This window comes from Bison bison, unplaced genomic scaffold (genome assembly GCF_000754665.1).
Source record: "Bison bison bison isolate TAMUID 2011002044 unplaced genomic scaffold, Bison_UMD1.0 scf7180017845509, whole genome shotgun sequence".
NCBI classification, from domain to species: Eukaryota; Metazoa; Chordata; class Mammalia; order Artiodactyla; family Bovidae; genus Bison; species Bison bison.
The window spans coordinates 2,351-13,812 of record NW_011476082.1 but is presented as its reverse complement, the minus strand read 5'-3'; the positions used below and the strand labels follow the sequence as shown (position 1 = coordinate 13,812).

Below are 11,462 nucleotides of genomic sequence, written 5' to 3'. Positions count from 1 at the left end.
CGCCCCCCCTGCCACACGGAAAAGAGCCCCTTCCGCTGATCCTTCAGGCCAATGCGTGTGCTCTGAACGGCCTGAACGCTCAGCTCCCGCTGGCCCCGCCTGTGCAGGAACTGGACATGGGGTCAGGGAGGGTGAGGATGGCTGACCCCAGCTCCAGCAGGAAATGGACACAGGGGAGATGTGGAGGGGGCGCTGGCCGCCCCGTCCCCTGCCCCAGAGCCACCTGCCCACCTGCAGGGCGTTGATGCAGGCGCGGATGTCGTTGTCCGTCTTCTCACAGAGGGCCGCCAGAGCGCCGGGGTCAGCCCGCATGCCCCGCCGCAGGGAGATCTGCAGAGGGGTGGGAGGATGAGTGTACCCCTAGCCCTGCCCTGTAGCCACCACCTCCCTAGAAACAGCTCCTATCCGACGGGGAGCAAAGGCTGAAGAGCCCTGCAGAAGGAGCTCGGTTGCGCATTGGAACCACCCACAACCAGAGAACAAACTGGCCCGGGACCTCCACCCAACATCCTGGGGGTAGCCGGGGGGCCACAGGCGGATGGCAGAGGCAGGGCAACCCTCACAGACCTCCTGGAGCCGCTGCATGAGCCTGGAGGGCAGCGTGGGCGGGAAATGTAGCAGGAGGGCCTGCTGCTTCAGCTGCCGGAGAGAGGGCGCGAACCTGCGGAAGCAGGGCATGCATAGTGAGCCGGCCCTGGCCAGGGCACTACCTGAGTCCAGCAGCGAGGGAAGTGGGAAGTGAAGAACAAGCCTCCCAGTGGAGACCCCGCCCACCCGACAGAAGCCCCTCCCCAGCCGAGGCCCCCCCTCCACTCACGGGTCGTTGCAGATGCAGATAATGGGCCTCATCAGGAGCCCTGCCTCTGCCCGGCGCCGCCGCCCCCCGCCTGTGGGCACAGATGGGGCCCCTGGCCCTGCCTGCTGTGGGCCCTTGTGATCCAAGACACTCAGGAGAACATTAATGGCAGCCTGGGGGGACATGGAGATGGCAGTGAATCATAGCCCCCCACTGCGGGACGACCAGCCCACCTGCCGGCCTACCCAGGAGGCCCACCGTGGGGGCCCCATCGATCTCGTCGATGACCAGGCAGTTGGGTCTCCCACCAGCACCCAGGACGGACTCCATCTGCGTGGCCGCCTCGATGCGTGTGCGGAAGGCTTCAGGGCTGCGGTCATCACTGGAACCAGGAGGCCCGGGAGCAGCTGTCAGGGTAGCCAGTGTCCCCAGCCAGACGGTCCCCCAGGGCAGAGCCCCCACGCCTACCACTCAAAGATACTACACAAGGCCACCCCCTGACACCACGCCAAGTCCCAGGAGCCCTGAGGTGTGTGGACCATGCCGCCTCATGCACCTGGGACACCAGACCCCACCTCCAAACCAGGCGTTCAGGGCTGTGTCCCAGTCGGCCAGACACGTTAGGACACAGGGAGGCCCAGCCTTCCCCCCTCACCTCGCATTCATCTCCACCACGCAGTACCCAGCGTGCCGCGCAATCACGTGGGCCAGGGTGGTCTTGCCCAGCCCTGGGGGCCCACACAGCAGTGCCACCTGCAGCCAGGACAGGAGAAAATGTGCTGCAACCCGCCCCGCCTCATAGACTTTGGGAGTCCCTGGCCCAAATGCCAGAGACAAAATCCCATCCCACAAAGTGCAGTGCCAGGGGATGTTGCCCTGCCCTGCCCCTATCACCAAAGGAGGACAAGCCCCCGCCTGCTCGTGGCGCAAACAATAAAGGCTCATGTCAGGTGAGTGGCATTGAGATCGGACACAGACACAACTGTTACTGCCATGACTGACGCCTGAAACCCACCCACGTTCCAGTGTAATCACTGTGGGAAGATGCAGGGCCCTTCAAGTAGTGCTGACTTTGTCTAAGTCATTAGAAGAAAAGACTCGCGTCCTAGCTCAAACTGCTGACACTCCACACCAAGACAATGACATCATCACAGCCTCGGGGGCAGTAAATGTGCCTCATGGCCCCCCGAGGCTGCAAAGGCACCAGCCACCCAGAATAAGCCATTAGACATGTGTGCAGAGCAGTCAGGTGCACTCACCTTCTGCCGGGGCCGCCCACTTGGGTCCAGCTCAGCCTCCAGCATCTCCTCGAGAACTTGTTCATGGCTCTTCCACTTGCTGGAAGCTGTGGCCTCCTTGCCACCACGGGCCGGTTCTGCACTGGGCCTAGGCTTCCGGACAGGCTTCTCTCGGCCAAACACCACTAGGTCCCACAGCTTCAGCCACTTGAGAAGGCAGCGGTTAGTGAACTGAAAAAAGAGAGGCCTGGCCTGGGTGGGGGGTCTCCTCATGCCTGCCCCTCATGTCACTCTACTCTTTAAAGCCCAGAGACACATGCAGGGACGCTGAGGCTGAGTGACCAGTGAAAGGCCCAAATTAGCCTCAGTTTCTTTATCTACCAACACAATCCAACAAAGCTCATCAAATCCTTCCCCTAAATTCTGACACCCCTGTGGGCTGGCAACACAAGGACCTATTAGGCCCTGAGTTCTTTTCTCTCAGCAACAAAGAAGCCAGTCACATTTGAGCAAGAACAAGGCCTCACGTCATCACTGAGCAGCTCCGTATAGCGCTGTGGTGCAAACTCATCCACCCAGAGGCAATGCTGGGAGGCATCTTGGCTGTCAGCTGGCTCCTCCTCAGGTGCCCCTGAGGGCTGGGTCTCCTCCTCCATCTCCTGTGACCTGAGACTGGAGAGCATCATACCCTGAGCCACTGGGCCTTAACCCCATGCAGGGACTACCCCCCTGGAATGCACACTAGGGGTCAGCAGTCCAAGGACTAGCGAGGATCCTGGGGTGGAGAGCCCCCGTGTCACCTGCACAGCATGTCTGAGAGCCGCTGGGCCTCTTCCAGCAGTCGCCGTCGCCGCTGTGCAAATTAGATCAAAACAGCTCAGCCACCAGTCACCCAGGAGCCACTCCTTCCCTCCCAGGAAACCCCAGCAGCCCCCACCTCGCTGTCGACCTTCTCCTTCAGGGAAGTGAAGGGCATGCCCAGCAGGTCCAACTGGCCACGGCCACGCCACCCGGTGTCACGGAAAGGGCTCTGTGGGGGAAAGCGGGCATCAGTCACTCCCTTCTAGTTATGGGGTTGCCACAGCTCCCTCCCAACGGTGCTCAGGGATCCATGTGGCATTCCCTAGCATCCACAGCCACAAGGAGCCCCTTCTAGCTCCAGTGACCCCAAGGGGTCACTGGAATGGCAGCAGATCTAAGGAGAAGGATGAAGGAAAAGGTAGAAAAAAAGAGAAGAAAGAGGGGAGAAAAGATGGAGGAGGAGGAAGAGAAAGAAGGTGGCCTTCCCGAATGCAAGATCAGAGGCAGGGTGACCTCTAGAAGGGTACCCAGAGTCAGAGTGAGCATGTGAGGTCCATGTACCGGCTCGTGGCTACACGGCACCCACCTGCACCCCAGTGCCCACTGGGTCAGCCCGAAGCACCAGAAAGGCCCGGTCGCCGCCCGTGGAGGTCACATTGACGTAGTCTTCCAAGACTGGGGGCCGCCGCAAAACAGGATTGCGGGTGGCTAGTGAGGCCTGAGTGAGACCCGCATCAGCCCCAGAGTCTAAGGGCCTGGGAGAGAACCACGATTGTTATGGGGATACTCAGGGAAGAGCCATGGACCCAGCCCTGCCCCAGGCCCCAAGCCCTTGTTGGAGGAATGGGATCCTTCCAATGCCCCTGGAGACGCCTCTGCCCCAAGTTACACACCCTTCGCCCAACAGCTCATCAGGTATCTCGGGACTTGGTGGGGGAGTGATGTCCAGAGTCGGGGAATCAGGAGGTGTCATCTCTTCCATCTCCTCCGACCTAAAGTTCAGTCTCCTGACAGCCTGCAGTCTGGACCGTTTGATGTGGGGAGCTGGGGAGACACATGGAAGGAACAGAGGGCCTTCCCCAGCCTCGCACCCCACCCCTATGCTCTGGGCCCCAAAAACGTACTAGGGGGCAGGGATCTGTCGCCCTGGATGTCAGGAGCCAGATGCCTCTTCCTGACACTGCCCTTGCTGTTCCTTGGAGGTCCGCCTGGAGAACAGTGAATGGCAGCGTCCCCTCCAACAATTGCCTCCTCGAACGTCTGGCGGGGCCGGCCCACAGTGGGCCGGGGGTCCCTGGAAGGCGACAGGGCGGCAGTCCCTGCGGAAGGAAAGCCCATAGCAGTCATCCAGAGCAGCTCGTCTGCACACACAGCCACAGCCCCCGCGGCCGGCGCCGCTGCAAGGCCGTGCTCTCTCCAAGGGGGTTGCGGCCTCTCCCCTGCGCGGCCCTCAGAGCAGCCCTCCTGGACTCCCCGCGAGGGCCAGGCTTCCGTCGAGCTACCTGGGACGAGGCCGCGGCGATACTCGCGCCTACCTTCCAGCTCGGCCAGCACCTCGAGCTCGGCCGCGAATTGGCTGTCGAAATCGTCCTCGACGCCGTACAGCTCCAGCTCGTAGTCCTCCATGGCTGCTGGATGCGCAGCCGCCCGCCGCGGGGACTTGGCTCCGAACCTCCCGCGCCCCGCGCGCCGCTCCCGCCCCCAGCGACCCGGTGCCACCAATCAACGGCCGGCGTGCCCGGCGGCGCGCTCCATTGGCCAGGAGGAAGGGCGGGGAGTGGGCGGGGTTGCGCATGCACGCTGGGCGGGGCCGAGCCCTGACGCCAGAGGGGGAGCCGCGGGACTCGGGCGCTCTCCATTGGTCAGTAGGACCGCCCGTCCGTGCCGTGGGCGGGACGTGGGCGGGGCTGAGACCGCAGGCCGGGCCCGGCCAGGCGCACCTCTGTGGCCTGAATTATTGATCCGGTACCACTGGGCTACGAGGCGCGGGACCCGAGTGCGGGAACCAGGGACAGGTCGCGGCATCGGAAGCCCGGACGGCGCAGCCCAGCTGCAGGTCGATCCCGGAGTGGGCAGGGGCGCGGGAAGGATTTGCAGCGGGAGTCCACCGGGCACCCTTCCGCCGGTGTCCATGAGACGCGGGAGGCGAGAGTTCCGCGGAGAGGAGCCAGAGCAGGGGGCGTCTGCGTGGGCGAGAAAGGGCCCCGTCTCCTGCTCTGTACCCGCCCCACTCAGGAAAAGGCCAATATCACGTGTCTGTGGCCCGCCTCGGGAAGAATCCGTGGGAGCGGGCTGGAGGGCAGGACTGCTTATCCCCACAGGCCCGGGTCTGGGAAGGACCGCCCCACAGCCAGAACTCAGGGCACCACTAGCTTGCCCTCTCCTAGCCAGAGCCCCCAACCAGTAGACGCCCTGCTCATCCCACTCAGAGGTTGGGAGTGCAGGCACACAGTCGGTCTACAAGCTTGCCCGACAGCATCAGTGGCTTCAGACCGACGGCCCTGGGGAGCAGGGGTGTTAAGGCCAGGTGGGCAGGGCTCTGATGCGGGCTAGGCAGCCCATAACCCCGTTCCACACACTTGCCCCGCATTGCAGCCACCATGGAGCCAGGCAGCGTGGAGAATCTGTGTGTCGTGTACCGGAGCCATGACTTCCTGGTGGTGAACAAGCACTGGGACGTACGCATCGACAGCAAAGCCTGGCGGGAGACGCTGACCCTCCAGAAGCAGCTGCGGCACCGCTTCCCAGAGCTGGCCGACCCCGACACCTACTACGGGTTCAGGTACCCACAGTGGCTTCCACTGGGCGGGGAAGCAGCCCCCAACCCAGCCACCACTGAGCCTCTGCCCCATACTAGGTTCTGCCACCAACTGGACTTCTCCACCAGCGGGGCACTCTGTGTGGCTTTGAACAAGGCAGCCGCAGGCAGTGCATACAGGTGCTTCAAGGACCGGCGAGTCACCAAGGCTTATCTGGCTCTGGTAAGGCCGGGCTGGTCCTTGGGGCAGGAGCCTCCGACCCTCCGTCCACTTTGGTAGGCTGTGGATGTCAGGTGGGCTTCCCAGCAGTGGCGGGTGACCCCATGAGCAGCATGTGACCCCCTGCCTGGCAGGTGCGGGGGCACGTCCAGGAGAGCCGAATGACCATCAGCTACGCCATCGGCAAGAACAGCACAGAAGGCCGGACCCACACCATGTGCATTGAAGGCACACAGGGTACGGAGGACAGGGGGTGGAGGGACCAGGGACACAGCCGTCCAGAGGGGACCCTGGATGAGCTGGGGCAACCAGGCCACATGACCGGGCTGCAGTGGACTCGGCCCCGGAGTGGCCTAACCCTAACCCTAACCCCAGCTATCTCTCTGAGCTTGCCTCGCTCCCCTCAGGTTGTGAGAACCCAAAACCAAGCCTCACAGAGCTGGTGGTCCTGGAACACGGGCTGTATGCGGGTGACCCAGTCTCCAAAGTGCTGCTGCAGCCCCTCACAGGTGTGTCCCGGCTGTGTGCCCAGGGCCCCTGCTCCCTGCTGACGATGTCCTGCCTTGGCCTCTCCCGGCACAGGGCACCACAGTGTCCCCATCCTGCAGGGGAGGAACCTGCCCGGGAGCCCCCAGCATGCTGACCAGGCTCACCCCTGCCCCCCATGCAACCTCAGAATCTGCAGCCTCTTGCCCCACACAAGGTCTCTCTGGTCTGGGTTCTCAGCTGACTGGGCGCTGCTTTGGCCCTGCCCTCACCAGCAGCGTCCCAGAAGTCGCTTCTGTTTTGAGCTCTGACTTTGTGGCACGAAGCACAGGGAGGTCTAATGTCCCCAGGGGCTGCATGAAGCTTCAAGGACAGCACTTGAGCATGATGTGAATGGGTTTGGGGTGGGCACAGGGTTGTGCTCCCACCTGACTGCCCCCCTCTCCTCCCCAAAGGCCGGACGCACCAGCTACGTGTGCACTGCAGCGCCCTTGGCCACCCCATCGTGGGGGACCTGACCTATGGCCAGGCCTTGGGCCAGGAGGACCAGCCATTCCGTATGATGCTGCACGCCTTCTACCTGCGCATCCCCACGAGCGCCGAGTGCGTGGAGGCCTGCACGCCCGACCCCTTTGTGCCCTCCCTCGATGCCTGCTGGAGCCCTCATACCCTGCTGCAGCCCCTGGACGAGCTCGTCCAGGTCCTGCGGGCCGCCCCAGACCCTGACCCCTCAGAAGGAGGCCCCGGGCCCTGCAGCCCCTGCACGCCCCTACCTGGGCCAGGCCGGCCCCCACCACCCCCCGAGACAGAGGTGCAGCGGGCCTCCTGCCTGCAGTGGCTATCGGAGTGGACGCTGGAGCCAGACAACTGAGAGCATCATACTAGGATGGGAACAGCAGGCTGGGACCTGCAGGGCCGGGCTGCTGGTCAGAGCCCTGGACAGTCCCTGCAGCGGCCAGGCCTAGAGCTGGGCAGCTGCGATCACAGAGGACAGGACTCTTGGGCTGCAGGACCCACACTGGCCTCCGTCCCAACACTGCTCTCCAAATGGCCTCAACAGCGCCTCCCTGGTTCTAGAGCCTCAGCTCCAGGGACTGACTTGTAGATGTGATTGGGTCAACATGCAAGAGGCAGAGCCAGGACCTGGGCCAGCCTCAGGTGGGCTCCTTCTGGCCCCCTACCCCACCCCCCAGAGCACCCTGCTGCATATTGCTCTGCCTGGACCTCCGTGCCCGCCACCCCCAGCCTGGCTGGGTCCTCCGTCTGCAGACCTCTACACCCTGACCCCCGCCCCCCGTGCCAGGCTGGTCCTACCTTGTGCCTTTGCTTCTGCCAGATTCTGGCCCCTCCACTCACATGCTGAGCGTCTCGCGTGGAAGTGGGTGTGAGCCACACACGTGCCATCAGCCCCCTCAACCCCCACCACATGTCATTCCTGCAGGCCTGCCCTGAGCATTGCCCCATGGGGTCTTCCAGGCCCCTCGTTGCAGCTGCTGCCTCTACCGCCTGCCTGACAGTCCCCAGGCAGGACCTCCGCCTGGAGCCAGGGGATCCAGGCAGTCCGTCCATCCCAACAACGCGGCCCAGCTGCAGGCCCAGCTGGGCTCTGAGGATGGAGAATAAATGCTCAATGACAACCTGCAAATGGCTGTGAACGTGCCTGATGTGGGAGCTTCGGGGGGGGCTGGTCCCCCACCACAACCCCTGCATGGGGCAGACCTTTGCCTTAGGTCCCCAGCAGGAGCCTGGATGGACCCTGTGGTCCTGGCTGCTGACCTGCCTACCCCCCACATGCAGAGAACAGCCTGCAGCCCTGCTGTGGGGGCCGGGCACAGAAGCTGGGTCAGCTGCATCCCTGGAGGACCCCCAGGTCCCCAACAAAAGCATCAGAGCATCCGCCAGGGCTCCCCGCAGAGCTGCTGCCCAGAAAGTGCCAACCTTGGGAATTCCAACATCTCAGAATGCCACAGGGCAGGGGACAGGGGCGGGGGGTGGCACGTGCATGGGCCTCCTGGCAGCAGTCACACACCACATCACTGTGCCCACCCAGGCGAGGCCCCTCCTCTTGACTGGCTAAGGCAGACAGGCCCTGTTGTGGGGCTCCTGGGCTCAACCCAGCTGTGATCACAGCGAGAGCTCAGCCAGGGTGGAGCCAGAGGCAGCTGCCTGCCCAAAGGGTCTCTGAGACCCTGCCCCTGCTCCCTGCGCTTCCATCCCCTCATCCTTAACAGCACTGGGGGCGTCCACAGGGCAACAGCCCGCACAGACAGATGCTTACCACGGCGGGCCAGCGCCAGCCTCCGTCAACCTGGGGTGGGGCGGGATAGTCTCCCCTCCCTGCACTCCCAGCCCCTCTGTCCTCACCAGAATGGCCCCTCCACCTCCCTCCCACTGTCTTCCTCCTCTGCCCTCCTCTCCCTGCCACCCGCCGCCCCCACCCTAACCCAGCAACTTACCTGTTTCCTCCCCTCCTGGGGCCCCTGCGGAGCCTCAGGGGCCGTGTCAGCCTGGCTCCCCTGAGCCCCTCAGCCCCAGTGCAGGCTCCGCCCGCAGCCCGCGCTGGTGAGAGTCTTCATGGAGGATGAAGGGTGGTTCCTGAAGGACTCGCCATGAGCCCACCTAGTGCAGGCTTCCGGCCCCTCCCCTGGCCCCCTCGCAGCCGCACCCGCTACACCTCCCGCTCAGCCATCATGCCTGCTGCCACCACAGGGTTCACTGCTGCCCCCGGCCCCTCACAACCTGTCCTGGGCCTGCAGGGGACTTTGGAAGTCCCTCGGACACACCCTGTTGCTTCCTAGCTGCTGGCACCTGCCAGAGGGTCTGGGCCCACAGGGGCTGCGGCTGCGGCAGGACCATCCTGACAGCTTCCCTTGCAGGTGGCCTCCCTACCCAGCTCAGGCCGGGCCACCCCAGAGCACCCCAGGGAGTGGCCAAGTCTCTGTCCTTGTGCCCCAGCAACTGGGCACCGTGGGGCAGGCGGGGCTCCTGTTATGTCTCCCTGGAGCACAGGTCCTGAACTCATGAGGGCGTTTCCCGTGCCAGGACAGAGAATCGTTTTTCTCCAGCGGGCCAGCGGAACCGCTGTCCACCACCCTCGGGTCCCAGGAAGCTGCTGGTGAGGCCAGGGAGCCAAAGGCTACCCCACCCCCTCCCTTCCGGAGCCAGGAGTCCGCCCCCACCCCACCCTCACCACCTTGCCACAGGGACGGGGACACACAGCCACCGCTGCCATGTGCCAGATTTCAGGACCTGCTTAGTGCCGAGGGGCCTGGGAGGTCAGCCAGGCTGGGGCCTGGGGCCAACCCTGACTGTTGGGCGGCAGGGTGGGACCTACTGGTGGGGAGGGCCTGGAGGAAAGCCAAGGGCACACAGGACCCACTGCAGAGCACAAGCCTGCTCAGGGCCCAGGGGCTGAGCCTGCAGAGCAAGCGACAAGACAGATGGCAAGAGGGCTGGACTGGACAGACAGGCGGCCACAGGGGCAGTAAGGCAAGGTGGGAGGGTGGCAGGGCCCGTGGGTGCCAGCTGCCCTGGGGATGCCCCATAGCCTGGCTTCTCTCCCTTGAGAGCCCCCCCATCCCCTCTGAGAGCCCCCAGGGCCAGATCTTGACCTGCTCCCTAGGGGTAGCCTGCCCCCCACCACTGGCGCCTGGGCTAAGGCCTCAGAGCCCAGACATGGGGTCCACCTGCCGATCTGCCCCCCACAGCCTACTGTGGGCAGCCCACAGATGTCACACTCCAGGGGCACGATGCTGGCAGCTCAGGAGCCCAACCCGGCCGTAGGGCCCAATCCCACTCCCGCTTACCTGCTTGGCCAGTCAGGCCTCAGTCTCCCCATCTGTAAAACGGGCTGGCGGGGGCAGAGCCCATGAGCAGTACGTGGCAAAGCTGGGGACAGAGGGCCTTTCTACAGCTCGGCACTTGCCTTGTTGCTGTGTTCATCTGTCCACCCGGAGCCTGGGGTGCCCTGGAGGCTGAGCCCAAATAGGGTAGCGAGCGTCTTCCTCCTGCACTCACTGACCTGTAGGGAGTGTCCTCCGCCCGGCCTGGGCTCTTGGGTGGGTGGAGACCCCATCACCAAGTGACGACTGAGCGCTTGAGAACTGACTGGCCAGCCTCGGGGGGTCAGTGCTGGGGCCCAGAGTGAGACTGCCCACCTCCCATGGGGTCCACCCCCTGAACCCCACCCTCTACAGACTCTAGGGGTCACTGTTGGGCCAGCAGGACAGGGACTCACTGGACAGCTTTCAGGAGGGAGGGACTGTCTCCACTGGCTCTGGGTGCCCTCCAGCTGTCGATGCTGTGGCTGGCCTTCTAGGGGTCAGGGAGTGGGCCTCAGCTGGTCCCTCCAACCCTCAGTCTCCCAGAGTCAGCGCCTTGGCTTGTATGTGGCTGGCTTGATGGGCATGTGGCCCTGGGTGAGCTGGCCCTGCCAGGAGGGGGCAGATGTGGTGAAAGCCAGAGGCTGGGCACGAGGCATGTGTGACTGGCATGGTCCTCCCATCAAGGCTGCCTGCACACTCTCCTTGCCCCACAGCGCACACACGTGTGGACACGCATGGGAAGCTCTGCTCCAGTACCCACAGAATAGAAACATACCACACATGTCACTCAACCCAGATGCCACAGTGGGGCCACATGTGCCTGAGATCCCTGCTGGGGACACACATGCACCTCCTGCACATGTATGCATGTAGGGGTGTGTGCTCCTGGGGATGCATAGACATGCATGTGTGCTCATACATGGATGCCAGCACACACGTCAAGTGCAGGTGCGCACACGTACAGGTGTACACGCGACCCTCAGGGCAAGATCATGCCTGAGCCAGGCCCCCCTGAGTGGGGAGGGATGTGTGCTGGACCGCTGCCAACCGTGAGCTAAGCCTCCTGCTCCCATGGGGCTGGGGAGCAGGTGCCCGCTGTGCCTGGGGCCTCCAGGGGCTGACAAGGCAGCGTCACCTGGTATAGCCCCACCCCCTCCTCTACACATCTGCCTGGAGGGCGTCGCTGCCAGAGTGGGTGGCTGGCAGGGCAGGGTGCTGAGCGGGTCATGGAGGTGAGCGGAGACATGGGCGCTCCCACCTTGCACCACCCCTGTGCTCTAAGGCTCAGTTGCAGGGGCTGACCCCGAGTGGGCTGGACCCCGTGTCTGGAGTCTACAGC

The 11,462-nt window shown here is 64.1% G+C and overlaps 2 protein-coding genes across 2 annotated transcripts in view; one reads left to right on the top strand and one right to left on the bottom strand.

Moving 5' to 3' along the window:
• CHTF18 (CTF18, chromosome transmission fidelity factor 18 homolog (S. cerevisiae)) overlaps positions 1-4,501 on the bottom strand; it is a gene marked incomplete at its 3' end in the record, with an annotated part of 7,530 nt that extends 3,029 nt beyond the window's left edge. Inside the window, exons 1-14 of the mRNA XM_010835317.1 lie at positions 4,371-4,501; positions 3,960-4,154; positions 3,729-3,879; positions 3,422-3,590; positions 2,972-3,064; positions 2,835-2,887; positions 2,562-2,706; positions 2,056-2,265; positions 1,452-1,549; positions 1,055-1,178; positions 818-969; positions 568-661; positions 232-330; positions 6-110 (exon numbers count right to left, since the gene is read on the bottom strand). Of these exons, the coding sequence (XP_010833619.1) occupies positions 6-110; positions 232-330; positions 568-661; positions 818-969; positions 1,055-1,178; positions 1,452-1,549; positions 2,056-2,265; positions 2,562-2,706; positions 2,835-2,887; positions 2,972-3,064; positions 3,422-3,590; positions 3,729-3,879; positions 3,960-4,154; positions 4,371-4,461 (1,779 nt within the window). The remainder of the gene's footprint in view (positions 1-5; positions 111-231; positions 331-567; positions 662-817; positions 970-1,054; positions 1,179-1,451; positions 1,550-2,055; positions 2,266-2,561; positions 2,707-2,834; positions 2,888-2,971; positions 3,065-3,421; positions 3,591-3,728; positions 3,880-3,959; positions 4,155-4,370) is intronic.
• Positions 4,502-4,740: 239 nt separating this feature from the next.
• RPUSD1 (RNA pseudouridylate synthase domain containing 1) lies at positions 4,741-7,940 on the top strand. The gene is made up of 6 exons (XM_010835307.1): positions 4,741-4,891; positions 5,431-5,617; positions 5,693-5,816; positions 5,948-6,050; positions 6,221-6,322; positions 6,755-7,940. Exons 2-6 carry the CDS (start codon positions 5,436-5,438, stop codon positions 7,168-7,170), a joined length of 927 nt encoding a protein of 308 aa, XP_010833609.1. The 5' UTR covers positions 4,741-4,891; positions 5,431-5,435; the 3' UTR covers positions 7,171-7,940.
• The last annotated feature ends 3,522 nt before the right edge of the window (positions 7,941-11,462 follow it).